General features: G+C 45.0%; 1 protein-coding gene across 4 annotated transcripts in view; it reads right to left on the reverse strand.

Annotated features, from left to right (window-relative positions):
• Positions 1 to 16,776, reverse strand: part of WAPL (WAPL cohesin release factor) — a 1,161,107-nt gene that overhangs the window by 811,533 nt on the left and 332,798 nt on the right. For all 4 annotated transcript variants that reach the window (XM_085607305.1, XM_085607324.1, XM_085607315.1 and 1 more), the window contains one exon: positions 11,683 to 11,819. In XM_085607305.1, the coding sequence (XP_085463431.1) occupies positions 11,683 to 11,819 (137 nt within the window). The remainder of the gene's footprint in view (positions 1 to 11,682; positions 11,820 to 16,776) is intronic.

Below are 16,776 nucleotides of genomic sequence, written 5' to 3' on the forward strand. Positions count from 1 at the left end.
ACAATGCGCAGTCTTATTTAAGCAGCCTATAGGGGGCGCGCAATTAAAGAAATCTCTCACCTGCAGTTCCGGACTGTGCGTGTTCCTTTCCACGAACAGCCTCTGAGGAAGATTATTGAAACGCGTCAGGCAGTGGTGGTTGGGCTGCCAAAGGTATCGGAAGTCCGGAGTTCCTGACACAAGATTGAGCTGCCGCTTGAGGCTCGTGTCTGCGCTCGAGTGCCTCTCACTGTGTTGGAAACAAGCCCGAGCTGGATCTATAGGCGGTTGCCAAGCCGCCGAGAGTGCACCACCCCGGGAACCTGGGGGCCGCAGAGGAGTACATTCAGCAGCCTCGTGATGTGGGGCGTAAGACACTAAATTGAGGGAACCCCCGACTTCTGAGGCTCATTGGGGGCTTATATATTCCGGCAGAACATTCAAACGCACTTTAGAGGGGATATCTGCATCCCTCTGGAACTACAGGTACCAGCAGACAATGCGCAGTCTTATTTAAGCAGCCTATAGGGGGCGCGCAATTAAAGAAATCTCTCACCTGCAGTTCCGGACTGTGCGTGTTCCTTTCCACGAACAGCCTCTGAGGAAGATTATTGAAACGCGTCAGGCAGTGGTGGTTGGGCTGCCAAAGGTATCGGAAGTCCGGAGTTCCTGACACAAGATTGAGCTGCCGCTTGAGGCTCGTGTCTGCGCTCGAATGCCTCTCACTGTGTTGGAAACAAGCCCGAGCTGGATCTATAGGCGGTTGCCAAGCCGCCGAGAGTGCACCACCCCGGGAACCTGGGGGCCGCAGAGGAGTACATTCAGCAGCCTCGTGATGTGGGGCGTAAGACACTAAATTGAGGGAACCCCCGACTTCTGAGGCTCATTGGGGGCTTATATATTCCGGCAGAACATTCAAACGCACTTTAGAGGGGATATCTGCATCCCTCTGGAACTACAGGTACCAGCAGACAATGCGCAGTCTTATTTAAGCAGCCTATAGGGGGCGCGCAATTAAAGAAATCTCTCACCTGCAGTTCCGGACTGTGCGTGTTCCTTTCCACGAACAGCCTCTGAGGAAGATTATTGAAACGCGTCAGGCAGTGGTGGTTGGGCTGCCAAAGGTATCGGAAGTCCGGAGTTCCTGACACAAGATTGAGCTGCCGCTTGAGGCTCGTGTCTGCGCTCGAGTGCCTCTCACCGTGTTGGAAACAAGCCCGAGCTGGATATATATATATATATACATATATATATATACACACATATATATATATATATATATATACATACATATATACATATATACATATATATACATATATATACACATACATATATGCACACACATATATACATGTACACGTGTATATGTATACTACAGAGTGGTGGTAGCCATTCTGTAGTTATATTTATGATTCTCAGATAGAAATTGCTCTAATTTTTGCTCACTAATAACTTTGCGTCAGTTTGACGAATCGCCACAAAATGTTCTAGAACTATATTTGCAAATGATGCAAAGTTTCGCAGAGATGTATGTATTGTATGTATTGTATTGTAAAAAGTTCTTGTATAGCGCATCTATCACCCTACGGGTATCTCAGCGCTAGGACTAAGATGGAAGAAAATTTTTTAACCAATCCAGTGTCCGCCTCCTACAGAAACAAGAAAAAAGAGACAGCAGAAGAAGAGACCGGCCAAAAGTGCAGGATTAGGAGGTCATAGACCCCTCCCTGGGAAAGAGCCAGGTTTTAAGACTCCGCCTGAAATCCATCAGAGAGTTGGCTTGTCTGATATTCAGAGGGAGGTCATTCCAGCAGCGCGATGCCACTGTACTAAAAGCCCTGCCCCCCCATCCGGGCCTTCTTAACTCTGCCAGTACTTAGCAGCGAGGCCTGGGAGGATCGTAGGGTTCTTTGAGGCTTATACGAAATCAGTCTCTCTTGCAGAGAGATTTGGGCCAAGGCCATGCACCGCTCTAAACGCGATGCATAGGGACTTAAACATGACTCTTTTATGGGAAGCCAGTGGAGCTCTTGTAGCGCTAACGTGGTTGAAGAACAGCGCTTCCTGTTCAGTGCTAATTTTGCTGCAATAGACTGGACCCTCAGCAGGCTCGGATAGATGTAAAGTGGAGCTCCCAAATATAGAGAATTGCAGTAGTCCAGCCTACTCAAAATAGTACTGCGTATCACCATCGGTCTGTCCCCCATTGGCAAAAAAGGCAAAATCTGTCGTAGAGCCCTCAAAAGAGCAAAGCACACACCAATAGTTTTTTTGGCTTGGAGATTGTCGTCAAACATGACCCCCAGATTTCGTACCGTTGTTACAGGGGCGATGGACTCCACCTCTGGGGACAATCTGAGGTCAAAAGGCATGTCCCGTACTCCCGCCGAGGGACAGTAGATCACCTCTGTCTTTCCTCCATTAAATTGCAGGAAGTTATCCCTTAGCCTTCTGAAATCTGGCGCATACATTTCTGAAAGCTGTCCACAGTCAGTGCCCCTCTACCCTCCAGAGAAAACACCAATTGGGTGTCGTCAGCATAGTTGACCAAGTCAATCCCATGCGACTTGATAGGGCTCAGTGGCTGCAAGTAGATATTAAATAGGATAGGACTAATGACCCCATGCTCCACCAAGGTCCTGCCAGAGGTGAAATGGGGCAGGGTAACCACTTGTTGTCTCCCTGTGAGATATGATTGCATCCATCTCAGTGCACAGCCACTGACTCCCAGACACTCCAACCTACTCAACAGGATTTGGTGGTTAACCGTGTCGAACGCGGCTGACATATCTAAGAGGACCAATACCGACGAGAGGCCTCTGTCAGCCCGCATCCGCAGGTTGTCCAACACAGTAATCAAAGCTGTTTCCGTCCCATGACCTGGTCGAAAACCAAACTGGTTCTCGTCCAGGAGATGGAACTTTTCCAGATACCCTGACAGGGATCTACTCACTACCTTCGAGAATTTTTATGGGGAACGGCAGCAGAGAGATAGGTCTAAAACTAGTAGGATCTCCCGGGTCCAAAGAGGGTTTTTTTAAGCAATGGGGTAACCACCGCCAACTTCCAGGCTTCAGGCACCACCCCTTCTTCCAGAGATTGGCAGCATATCTGCAACATCCGGGGGTGCAGTGTCTGAGCATGCTCTTTCCAGATCTTATTAGGGAGGGGGTCTAGAGGCGATCCTGACCTCACTTTCTGTGCACAGCTATTAAACAGCTCGTCTGTCAGAGGTGTAAAACACTCCATAGAGGTTTCTACCCAACTTTCCTCCTTAGGCATTTGGCCGTGAGACTTTTGGATGGTAGGATCACACGGACTTAGTCCTCCTACAATTTTTGAAATTTTCTCCTCAAAATGTGCGGCAATTTTATCACACATCGCCTGCGAGGTGACCACTTTATTTCCTAGGCTAGTGGGGGTAGAGAGGTCTCGGACTATCTTAAAGAGAGCTCTGGCACTATTTGGTGCTGACACAATGGTGTTAGTAAAAAAATCCGCCTTAGCCTTAATAATCATCTCTTTGTATTGGGCTAGCACCCTTTTAAAAACTACTTTATCAGGCTCAGCATAGCGCCTGCGCCAGCTCCTCTCTGCCTGCCGGCCGGCAGGTCCTACGAGCATTTCTCAGCTCTTCGGTGTACCATGGTGCAGAGTGCTTTTTCCTGACCTTCAGGCGTTTCAAAGGCGCGAGTCGATCTAATACTTCATGGATATAATTATCATAACGGCGATCCACTGACTCGTGAGGGTCAAAGGGAGGCAAGTTTTGAAAGGGTGACTCCGCCCTACTTTCTGAAATTTTTGCCCAGTCTCTCCCCATACGATATGTTATTGGAGGCTGTCCGGTATTTTTAACTCCAGGTATTCGAATCCGAAACTGGATCAGAGAGTGGTCGGTCCAAGTCTGGGGTAGAATATTAACCACCTCGGTTTCAGTACGATCCGCAAACAGATGATCCAAATTGTTCCCTCCTTGATGGGTGGGTTGTTGGACCAACTGATGCAGGTTGCAGCTCTCACAGGTTTCCTTGAGATCTCTTAGATGGCTATCTAAAATGCCATTCTCCCACAGATTAAAATCACCCAGAAGCAGCATTCTAGAGTGGGTCAGTGACTGGGCCGTAATGACATCCAGGAGCGCCTGGTACTGAGTGTTGGAATTTGGGGGTCTATAACCGACCATCCCAGTAAGGATCCTCCCCCTCTGTTCCTGTAGGTAGAACCCCAGTAGCTCAATGCCCACAACTTCATCAGCCTTAAACGGGACAAAATCCCAGGTGTCCTTATAAATCACCCCGACCCCACCACCTCTACCCGTTACTCTGGGCTTGTGGAAGATCTTATATCCCTCCGGGCAGGCAAACCCCAGCTCCACCAGTGAGTCATTACTACACCATGTCTCTGTAAGAAATAATACGTCCAATTCCAAATTTTCCACCAGATTTAAGACTTCCTGATGATGTTTGGCCAGAGAACGACAGATAAGTAGGCCACACTCAAGAACCGAGCTGGGCTGCGGCGTCTCAGCACCCTTCTCCCCTCTACAAACCTTATCCCTAATATTTAGCAGCAGTTTCCTCGTATATTTCAACGGACTGTGGTCTGCAGGGGCAGCGTGACTGGTGCTGGATGCGGTCGAGGCGCGGATGGGCACAGACGGGCTTGCCTCTGGTGCGCCTCTGGCGCGCGCGCGCTGCGCGCTTGCATGGCTCCTCCTCACATAGTGGAGCAGGATGCAGCTGTTCAACAACTAGAGGGCCGACAACAATGGCGACGCTCTAGTAGCAACCGGAAGTGAGGAGATTGTCTTCTCAACTGGACGAAGGAGAATCTTACTCTCCGTCCCTAAGTTCCTCGTAAATGCGAGAGTGAAAGTGTGATTTTAAAATGCGGGTAAGTCCTCCTGCTAATTCCACTGGTTTCCCTCCCTTCAGCACCCACAAATTCCCCCGATGATTTTAAATGAGCAAGGCAAAGAAAATACAATAAAAGGCGCTCACAAGTCGCCCGATGCGAACAGTAGCACAGCGTTTCATAGAAAAGTTAAAAAGCAGTCCAGATGTGTCAAGGAGGTGCATAATAAAAGGGGCACGCCAAAATGAGTTTTGGCACCAATGCATTTCTCAAACGTAGCATAGAAATGGCTAAATGGATTTAAATAAAATTTGGCAGGAATATAGATTATGATGTGTAGATGACACTGAATATTTTTAGAACAATTTTGCCAAATATGCATGTGCAGATAAACTTAAGCTGTCCGGTCACGTGTTCTGTAGTGAAGATTGCTATCTATATACGTACAATGCTAAGTTAGCACAACCGCGTTAGATGTTAGAAAGCCATCTTGCCGCATTTGCTGCTTTTGCACACGACACTGTAGTTACATGTTATTAATTGAGAAATGCTTGCTCGACTTTGCTTCACATGAGAACTGTCTGTTGTTCACATCCCAAACAGTGAGCAGCGACCTTGGTCTGAACATTGTGTAAAGAAACAGTCTGGGTCGCTAGACGGTGCATGTTGTTGGGTTCAGGTTGATCGGCCCACTATTTAGCCATAACACGCACGCAGCTGCAAATACCTGAAAGTCGGGTGCTTTTAATATTGCAGTGTTGCAGGTTTTTCATTACATTCGGAGGAAGAGCTTTCCCAGGAGCAGAGTCTAGCTGATCCTGTGATGTGATCCCACTAAGCTGATCTTTACGGTATGGGGTACCCCATTCAAGCCTAGAGACGTTTTATTAGTCTAATAATAATAATATTAGTTTATTAGCGAAAGGAAGGTGGCCAATATCCACTGTCATTTTAGTATGATTACTCCTTTCATTTTCTATGGTACTGTAACTATGCTGATGGTTTTGATCTTAATCATTTGTCTGCTTATGTTAGCCAAAGTACTGCATCTTAGGACACGAGGTTTATAAAATAAACTCTTTAAACTTTACCGTGTCTGTTTATTCTGTTGTGGACTGATATGAGAATAATTACGAACAGGTATTTCTGATTCCCACTATTCCTGAGAATACCCTAAGTCGCTTGTTCTGGGTTGTCTATACATTGGGACCGCCGAGATAAAACTGTGCATAGTTCTGTGCATAAGCAGAATCCCTGCAACAGTTCCAGGTACATGGCACTGTTCTGTGGCAGTCTACATCTTTTCTTTGAATTATGGTATTTGTAGGTTGTTTATTCCATTATAAAACAGGACCACAGGTCCCATAATTCAAAGGAAAACCTGGACTGGAGCAACACATCACACACGGAGCTGGGAAACTTGGTAGCAATGGCACAGGGAGTGAGGCGGCGACCCTGCACTCCAGGGTGAGGGAACCCTCAGGCTGGGCATTTCACACCTAGCAAGTGGCAACCTGAGGCCTCAGCCAGGAGGAGGACTGGCTCCCATGAGGCAGTGCGCTCTGTGGAGCCTCGGGCATGCCATAGATTGAAATCCCATCGCTGCAGATACTACAGACAGCCCGTCATTTGATGTCTAAAAAGTTACAATTGCTTCCATAGACAGGCAAGAAGCGAGAAATAGGTCGTAAAAATGCCTTTAGGTGTTTATTGCTGCACCGGCTTCAGTTCTGCACCTTAAAACACAATCACAGCCCAACCTGGCGGGCTGGAATGACTTCCCAGCCGCTGCTTCACAGCCACTTACGCGGGCTTCCATCATCCATAACCTGGTTTCCATTTCTGCTTCGAAAACATTAGCCACAGTCATGCAAATAGACATCATTTAACATTTTAGTGGAAACTAGTTTTGTGATAATATTACGCGATTTATCTTAATGTAGCTGAAGGCAATACAACGGGGATAGAAGCATTTTCATGCTACGGTGTCAACTTCTTCCCAAATGTGTGGGAAAATCTCAGGAGGACCCTATCAGAGGAATTTGACCTATGTTACTTTTTAGGTCTCGCCTGACCCAGCGCATGCGCTGGTCTGGCGAGACTTATTGAGAGGGCTCCAAAAAGTGCTACCAGGCCAGCCTAGAGCCAGAGTGCATGTGCGCGGGCGCCGCGTTTTACCGCGATCACTTTCACGGCCGCAGGACCGCTTTGCATAGCCAATAGGTCTCGCTTTTGGGACCTTATAAGTATTTAGTTACACAATTGTTGCATGGCTAAACACTTATAAGGTCCCAAAGACGAGACCTATTGGCTATGCCAATGCTTGTTTTCTGAGCCTGCAGGCATCTTTTATTCAAGATTTTACCTATTAAGTAGGGCTTGGAGCACAGAGACCAAGTAACTTCATGGCGCCGTGATCCCACTTTTCCAGTTCTGGGCATTTGTTATGCAAATCATCAGGTGTATAAATCAATTTGACTCAAGTGAAAGGAACTATGACTACAAATCCCAGAATGCACTAATTTTGCAAACCATAGAATTGCACTAAAACAGGTTGCCCTGGTACAGCTTTCATTCTCTGATACTGGGTAATCGTGCCAGCTTTTAAAGGACTATGAGGTTTACTTTGAAACAGTTTTTTTCAGGGGCGTAGCTCGGTCAGTAAGATTGGGGGTGAGGGGGCAGTGTAAGCTTCAGATTTGGTGCATAATATCCACGGCAAGATAATTTAGGGTCACTATCAGAATAAGCGAAATTGGGAGCCAAGAAAGGAGCGCTCAGAAACGCCTGTAGTTCAACTAACTTCATCTTTGAAACTTTCCACACTTACTCGTACCAGGGGGAGGATGAATGTCTAACCCTCAAACAGAAACCCCTCGTCTGGTAAACCACGACCACAGACTGCCCAGGACTATATTGTATTTAATAATAGCGCTTACTAACACTGACGAAGCGTCAAAAGCGCTTACCTTAAGCCCCACGAACCTTAGAATTGGCAATTGCTGTGCTATACAAAACCGTTGCGGTTTTACGTGACGTAGCGTGACTTAACACAGCCCTGGTGGATGCATCTCGGCACGTGTTCCTGCACCCGTGGGCTCCCACTCAGGGCGTGAAATGAATTGTGTGAAAGTAAGACCAGCTGCATGTGCTGAAGGCTGGGGTTGATGGATGTGAGCGAGGAAGAATGTTAAGTAACCCATCTTTCCTAGCAAGACTTGCCGCAGAAGCTGGCACGGTGCCATCAAGGAGATTTGAAGGGCATCGTGAGGAATGTTTCACCCCGCCCGTCCAGTTTTCTTATGTAGCACTTAATACCTAGGCCTGTTTCAAAGCACATTTATTCTTGGCCGATATAAGAAACAACACATGGCAGGTGAAGGATGTGCACATGATCACACTTACTGGCCTTTTGAGCAACTCTTTGCCGAAGCTCCAGCCTCAGTAACGTACCACGCCATCACAGCATCTCCAGTGGGTGAAGCAGAGCTTCTGTTCGGGGGGTGGAAGGAGGGGGTGCATGTTTCAGAGTCCTATTTACCAAGTGGCATCATGTCATGTGTTACACCTTTAGCCAGCTTTAGCTTTCTGCTAACCGAGTTAAAAGGGAAACTACAAGTGCTCCATTATGGCTTTATATCATGGCACATGCAAGCATCACACAGCTTCTGAAACAAGAGCGTTCCTCGCGCTAAAAGGAGGCAGCAGGGGGAGGGGCAAGAGGAGGGGGCGAGTGAAAGCGTTTCACTTGCAAGAGCAAGCAGTGCCAGGAGCAATAATTGCTACCATACGGCGCCACGCGCTCCCGCAAGTGAATCTCGAATGGCAACGCGTACACGTCTGAAGGCAATGGGACGCATGCACTTTTTGGCTGAAAAGCCAAAGCGATCGGAAAAGGTCTTTTTGCCTATGCAACGCATGCGCGCTGCGTAGGCGAGACCTAAAAAGTGGCTGTAACTAGTGGCGAACTGTTCTTGAGGACCTGGCTGGCCCCCTGACTAGCTCCCTGCCGGAGTTGGCTGCCCCAAGTTCTTGCAACCAACCTCATTGACAATCACCTAAATTTTCCTTGAAAAACTTTCTAAGTGTTTAATTTGTTCTCTTTGCAAAGGCATGCTCATGGTTGGGTGAAATTGTTTTGACTTATTATTTCTTGTAAAAGTCTTAACCCCGGAAAACCCCAGTGCATCTTTTTTTTGCTAGTGTCTAAATTCTTATAAAAATAAGGTCTAATTTTATATAAATTGGTGTTGGATTTCTTGTGTCGATTTCTTTTCTCAATTGTTTTGGTGTTGTGTAAATGCTTTACCCTGGCGTCTGTGTAAGCCTTGCTGCTCAGTACCAGAGTTACCCAGGGTTGAGCTGCGGGTTTTCACAGAAAATCTACTGGACCCTAAAGGGGTTGCTAAGTGTTACATAGTGAGGTGACATAACCACACCATATAATACAACCTATTTCCTCACACAGCCCTTTCCATCTTTTGTTACACTTTCTTCATCCTTTTGCTCTGTCCCCCAGGGGGGCTGTGGTGGTGGGAATGTTCGTCCTCATGCACGCCCTAGTTACAATGATGGAGCCAAAACCTACCCTGCCCTTGAGGTATGGAGGATCTTCTGAATAGTGTTTTTATTTATTTTCCACCTGTAGCGTAACTGCTTTGGCAGAAGCAGTTTCCCAGAAGTTTTCTGGACCTTGGTCCAGCAGAATGCTCGACTCAATGTGCTTATCCTCTAACTGGACCCCATGTGGGTCTGCAGCCTTCTTTAGGAGGACATTGATCCAGACTAAGTCATCTGGTAGGTAGGCTCAGAGAGGGGTAGGTGCCTACGCCTTCCTTTGAGTCCTCCTCAATGTCCTGCCACCCTTTCAGCTCTGGCAGGAACCCCCTAGTTACTTAACTTGCTCCTCTTTATAGAAGAGTTCCTTCGCTTCCTCCTGTGGCTCTGGTGTAGTGGGAGACTCCAGATACAAGACGTGCCCTTCAGGAACCTTCTCAGCCTGTGGCTTCAAAGAAACTCAAAACCCCATTAGGGATATGTCAAATAACCTCTTAAAAACAGCCTCCATTTCGGCTTCCAACCTGCATTTTTTTTTCCTCTCGATGTTAAGAGTTTTTTTGGGTTGGCACAGATGCCTTTCTTTTTGTCAGAGATTTTTCTCACAGCACTTTTTTCCACCTGTCCTCTCAATTGGCTTTCAGCACAGAGGCCGATTCAAAGAGTCAACCACCAATAGTCTTTCGAATTTGACCGATGGATTGTGTTTTTGCTTTCCCTCGATCACTGTTTGTTTTGGTGTCTAGCAGCGTTCGATTTTGAGTCCGTACCTTAGCTCTATGCCACTGTGTCCTTGTGCCACCTGGTGTTTTTCCTGCTCCTCCCTCAATGACTTTTTGCCACAACTCAGTCTCTATGATGTTTTTCAATGTTTCCCTTGCGCTACACCTCAGTATTACTTGGGTTTACCTTGTCGCTAGAAAGACTGAGCTCCTCTGGGGATTTATTGCCTGTGCCACAGCATAGTGTGCCGAACCCGTTATTCCCTAGTTTTAAGGGTCTTTTGCTGAAATTCAGCACACAAGTCACAGGCTTTGGCATTGTGGTCTTTCAGCAGGCAGAGGTTGGAGCTCTTTATGTGTGTGTCCTCTGTGGCACTTCAGGCAAAATCTGAAAGGGATAAGCTGTAAACCCCTACACTTGTGGTCGCGGTCTCAAACGGTTGGTGTTTTTACGTGGAATGATATCCCCATATGCGATGAAGTCGCTGTAGCAGTTATATGTTCTTTGTCTGTTTTTCTCACAAAATCCTCTGTGAAAAAAGTTGACTTGAAAAATCTTCTGCATCTTCACTCGGCATACAGGCCCAATGGCGCAAAAAGATTCTGAAGATAGCAAACTGGCTTCTGGGGAAGGTGTCAGACAACACATTACAAAGGACAAGTATACATCAAATGGTAAACCCTATACAGAAAAGAAAAAAAAGTACTAACAGTAATTCTGGGCCTAGCCACCAGCTGGCGAAATAAAACACAGTATGTGAATCCAGAAAAGAAAAAAAAATCATGCTGCAAATCATACCAATAATTAACTAGGATTACAGTTTAGCTTCTTAATTTCAGGCAACACTATTGCTTATGTAGTGCTCATATCAATTAGAATGTAATGATAAATTGGAAGGAGAAGCTGTGTAATGTTATATAATTTGGTTAAAAGGATTACTGTCCGAGTATAAGCTAAATTAGAACATTGGGGTGTTGGGAGCTTCATTGAAACCAATGAAGTGCTAGGGGTTCTAATGGCTAGTAGAAGCCCTGAGCTCCAACATTCCAATGTTGTCCTTCACAGCTGTTGTGAACAAAGGCATCGCGTAGCCCAACAGTATTTCAATTCCGTCAGACTCTGAGGCCTCTGCTTTATTAGGTAAAACATTCTGCCCTTTACCAGGCGGAATGTTTTAATAGCCTTATAACCCTCCGTAGATGGACTACACCGACTATTAAAGTCCTGTTCCCTTGTTAAAGACACCCACCTTAGACTTAACCCTGAAGCAGGCCTTTAATGGCTGGTATAGTCAGCTACAGCAGGCTATAAGGCTACAGAAAAAAAAAACACAAATTTCAGGTCACTGGAGTGTTTTAATAGAGTTTCAATATATCATTTTAAAACACTGGGCAGAAAATGCACACATGGGAGCACATTTTGTGAACTACTAGACTGCAAAACATGAGAACTCCACTGCAATATTTACTTTCAAAAACAATTAAACAAATTTGGCATCATTAAAGTACACAAAACTTATAATTGATAAGATGAGAAATATATGGTACAAGTGGTGTTACTTACCTAAGGCAACGAGTGTTTATGGGCTGCGTGCTCTTTAACCCACTTAGTAAGTATTCAATGTCATCAGTGAACTCCTGATTTTCACCAAATTCAACAACGTCATTGAAATGCTTCACGTGTTGAACAACAGTGTATAACTAAAAAAAAAAATGCTGAAGGTTAACTATATAACATTTCATAAACTGTTAATTTAAAATTATGCTAAGTTTGACATTGAGACCCAAAATGAAAAGGTGCTGCTTTGTATCTGCCAGGTGGAGCTGAATGCTTGTTTTAGAACCTTTAAACTCTGCCCTGGTCAGATGACCAATCCAGCCTAAAAGATTGCATTTGTGCTGTGAGGTAGAGGGAACCAAATGACTGGAGTTCATCCACTAAATTTTATGCAAAGCTTTGAGGTGAATATGCTTACTTCTTTTAATTTATATTGGAACATCGGAATATTAAGAGTTCCATTGAAGACAAGACAAAGGGCTCCGGGCTTCTAATGGCTGGTAGAAGCATGGAGCATCAACATTCGAATGTTTCATCACAGCAACAGCTGAGAATGAAGTCCTCACAGAGCATGAGGGGAGTTCAACTCCCTCGGGCTCCGTGATGCCTTTGTTTTACAATTTAGAACATTCTGCCTCCTAGGGGCGGAATGTTTTAACAGCCTCTATCAGACATTGAAGGCCCGCTGCATTGTTAAAGGCCCACTCCTTTCGGCTTGGGGCTTTAACGCTGGAGCGGGCGTTTAATGGGCCGCTATATTAGAACAATGGAATGCTGGGAGCTTGACTGAAGTCAATTGAGGGCTCAAGGATTATGCCTGGTAAAAGCCTGCAGCGCCAACATTCCAATGGTTGACGTTGAACAAAAGTCTCAGAGCTCGAGGGGATTTAAATCTCCCCTGGCTCCCAGAGTCCTTCATTTTGTTAGAACATTCTGCCCTCTAGTGGCATAATGTTCTAAAAGCCTTATAGCCCGCCGCAGCTGGGCTATACCGGCCATTAAAAGCCTGCTTCCTTGTTACAAGGCCCTCCCAAGCGATGGAGCAGGCCTTTAATGGCTGGAACAGCCCACTAAGGCAGGCTATATGGTTATTATGTATACCCAACAGAAACAAGTGAATGGATTTAAAAAACAAAAATCACACAAAAGTCACCAAAATCAGTGTACCTCAGGATGTTCCAGCATTTGCATTGAGAATGAGGCTAGAAGATACCCCATGCTCCAATCAAAGTTATGTAAAAAATTCACTTTTAAACCTCTAGTCAAAATACAATATTGGCTATACTTTTTTTCTCTCGAAGTAGAAAAGGGACAACAGAGACAAACCCTGTTGCCATGTGCACGCGCTATGACCATATTGAAAATATTGGAATGGCTAAGGGGGTGAAAAGAGACCAGCTATTAAACCTGACCTTATGCTGAGGAGCCAACTGTACTTAAAGTGATAGAAAGGCAAGATCTGTCAAGTGGATAGAGGTGTAAACTACTGTGCTATAAAGCAAAGGTGTACTGAGAATGATGTTAAAACTGTGTAGTGCTGAAAATCAAATATTTCTGGATTAGACAAAGCTAACTAGGAAAAGAGTGGAAAGGCCATACCTAGAACAAAAATAATGCTAAACTATGAAAGCTCTAAATGTTTAAGCAAAATAATATTTTTTAAGAAAGGAGCAAGGTGCTTAGTTCTCTGGAAAGACAATGCCTAAAGGCAGGAGAGTAACTTGGGTAAAACATTCAACAATTGGTGTATGAAGTGAATTGCAACAGTTGAGACTGCAATAGGTTGCAGGAGGGAACATGTCACATCAATGGAAACAGTTCAGTGGAATACTACTCTTTGCATAATAGGTCTGAGAAGTTAATTAACACTGGCCATACAGAGTAGTAGCTCAACTTCAACCCATCCCCTGTTTAACACTAAGAAAATCCTATTCACAACAGTTAAACTAATTTCATCACTGCACACTTCTCAAATGAGAAGACAGTCTACACTGTTCTTACAGAAAAGGTAGATATGGTTATATAGGATCAATCATTTTGACCCTCTTAGACAATGTCAATCAATAACTGTCAAGTCAGTTGATAATCTTCAGTTTACTTTTTTGGATAACCTTTAGGAACAGTGTGCTGCAATCGAGCTTTCAAAGTGGTGAACGAAAGGCAAGAAGTTGATGCAGGAAGGTGCAGAGTCAAAAGTTCATTTTTAAATAATGAGAAATAAAAAATACTGAACTGAACCATGTGTGAAAGACGTCTGAGTTATCACCAGACAAAGCTCCAGGAGAGGACTGGTCTGGCAACCAACTATTAACCTATGTAATCATGCAGTGAATGATGGATGCATGCATAATCAATGGTTTGACAGATTAATTTTGGCTCATCAGGATTCTTCACTGAACTCAAGGATATACAGTGCTGTGGGCGTGCATTTTTACATCCTGTCCGAAATTGGATGGCCATAACTATCTATGTTGCAAATGTGTCCAATGTTTCCATCATGGGGTCGTTTAGGAGCCACTGCGGAAAATACAAAGGTGGCATTTAATTTGTACTGTGTGACTTTGATAATCTGTATATTGCACATTGTGGATTTGTAGTGCTGCTGCCACACAAACGGTTACAAGCCTTCATGTATACACAAGTGCTGTGCTTTCTAAACTTGAATAGGTCAGTGTCGTGCAAGCGAGCAGATGTGCTCAACACATTTTGCATGAAACTACCTGTGCAACCCAGAGCAATGGAAAATAAAACGTACTTACCTTCTGTAACAATATATCTGGTGGCTACATTACTGTCAGATCTTATTCAGAAGGACTTGGAACAGACAGGGGCTACTGGGCAACAATTGTGGGAGCTGACATTTTATCACTGCTGTCCCGGGCCGGCTCTGCAAACTGGGCAAAGCATAACCCTTTTCACACTTGACACTCAAAAGTAGTCTAGGCGAGTGGTCACATGCTTCTCAGAGATGCCAGTGTGGGGGATACTAAGGCTCAAGAATAATAGCACAATAACCTATACCCAGCCCAGCGCTTCTATTTGTAGAAAAGGAATATTCCACTTAACAAGTATGCATCTGTACTTGGCATATAGAGCTGTAGAGTCGTATGCTATGCATAGATCGCTATCTAGTGTTGGGTCCAGATGTGTGCACTTTGTTTTTCTTCGAAGAAGTCTTTGCAGTCATGAGGTAGGGGAGTCCTCCTTTCGGTGATAGTGCGCATGGGCATCAACTCCATTGTTATATTGGATTCCCGCAGATAATGGAGTTAGTAGGAGTAGTAAAAGGAGATGTCCATGAATGCATGTATCTAAGTAAGAGGTTACTGCAACAGGTATAGGGGGAGTGCATACGACTGTACAGCTCTACATGCCAAGAACAGATGCATACTGGGTAAGTAGCATTTTCCGTTCAAGGCATATGAGCTGTAGATCATATGCTATGCATAGACTATATAGCAGTTATCTCCCAAAGCGGTGGTTAACCTTTATCTGTTGCAGTGGTCTGAAATAGTGTACGTAAAACTGTCTGGCCCACTGTAGCTTGTTGTCTTGCTAACATCTACACAATAGTGTTTTGTGAATGTGTGAGGTGTAGACCATGTTGCAGCTTTGCATATGTCATCTATGGGTATATTTCCTAAGAATGCCATAGAAGCCCCCAGTTTGCGTGTAGATTGTGCTCTATGGGGTACTGTTGGCGTTAGTTTTGCTTTTGCATGGCATATTTGAATGCACTCTACTATCCACCTTGCAATTCCAGATTTTGATATGGGATTGCCTTTGTGTGGTGGATCAAAAGCAACAAAAAGTTGACTTGTGTTACGGAAAGGATTTGTACTTTCTATGTTATACAGCAATGCTCTCTTTACATCTAATGTTTGTAGGTCATGTTCTGCTACTGAATGTGGTTGAGGGAAGAACACAGGTAACGCAACAGATTGATGTGAAAAGCAAAAATGCCTTTAGGAAGGAATTTTGATAAATCCGAAAACCACTTTATTTTGGTGCATTTGTAAAAAGGGTTCTTGTATAGTTAATGCCTAAGGCTCACCCACTCTTCTGAGTGATTTGATAACCACGAGGAAAGTAGTTTTCCATGTGAGAAATTGCAGTTCACATTTGTGCAATGGCTCAAAGGGTGGACCCATTTGTCTGGTGATAACAATGTTGAGATTCCATACTGGAGCAGGTGGACGTCTTGGAGGAATGACTCTTGAGTCCCTCTATTCTGGAAGTGTGCAGCTATTGCAGCCAGGTGTAAGCGTATGGAAGTGTATGCTAAATTGGACTGTTGTAGCTGTAACCAACATATGTTTTGTACAGAAGCATCAAACAGGTTGATGTGGTTGCTATTACAATATACATTACAAACCGCTTCCACTTTGCTGCATAGCAGGTTCTTGTAGTAGGACGTCTAACCTCTAACAATATTCATACAGTCTGGCGGTAGATTAAGATAGCCAAGCTCTAAGACTTCAGGAGCCAGAATGCCAGATTGAGTTAACTGGGGTCTGGATGTCTTCTGGCTCCATGGCTCTGTGTGCGAAGATTAGGTGTAAGACGTAGTTTTTGGGGAGGAACTACTGACTACCAATAGAGTTGTGAACCACGGTTGCAGTGTCCATGTGGGAGCAACTACGATTAGTGTCCGGGACGCTTGTTTGAGTTTCTGAACCACTAATGGAATGAGTAGGAGAGGAAGAAAAGTGTAAGCAAATATCCCTGACAAATTCATCCATAGTGCATTGCCTTTGGACAATGGGTGTGGATACCTGGACATGAAGTTTGGGCATTTTGCGTTTTGGTGTGTGGCGAACAGGCCTATGCGAGAGACTCACTGACGTTGAAAGTATGGAAGGAGGACCTGAGGGTGGAGTTCCCAATCGTGTATTTGCTGTCTCTGCCTGCTGAGATCTGCAATCTGGTTGTTGACTCCTGGGAGATGTTCCACTAGGAGAAAGTTTGTGTTGATTGGCCCACCTCCAGATGTCTTGGGCCAAGCGGACAGTTGGAGAGTGTGTCACACCCCCTGTTTTTTGTATGCAATACATGGCTGTTCTGTTGTCTGTACGAATTAGGACAGCTTTACCCTCTAGG

Source organism: Triturus cristatus, chromosome 1_2 (genome assembly GCF_964204655.1).
Source record: "Triturus cristatus chromosome 1_2, aTriCri1.1, whole genome shotgun sequence".
Classification (NCBI taxonomy): Eukaryota; Metazoa; Chordata; class Amphibia; order Caudata; family Salamandridae; genus Triturus; species Triturus cristatus.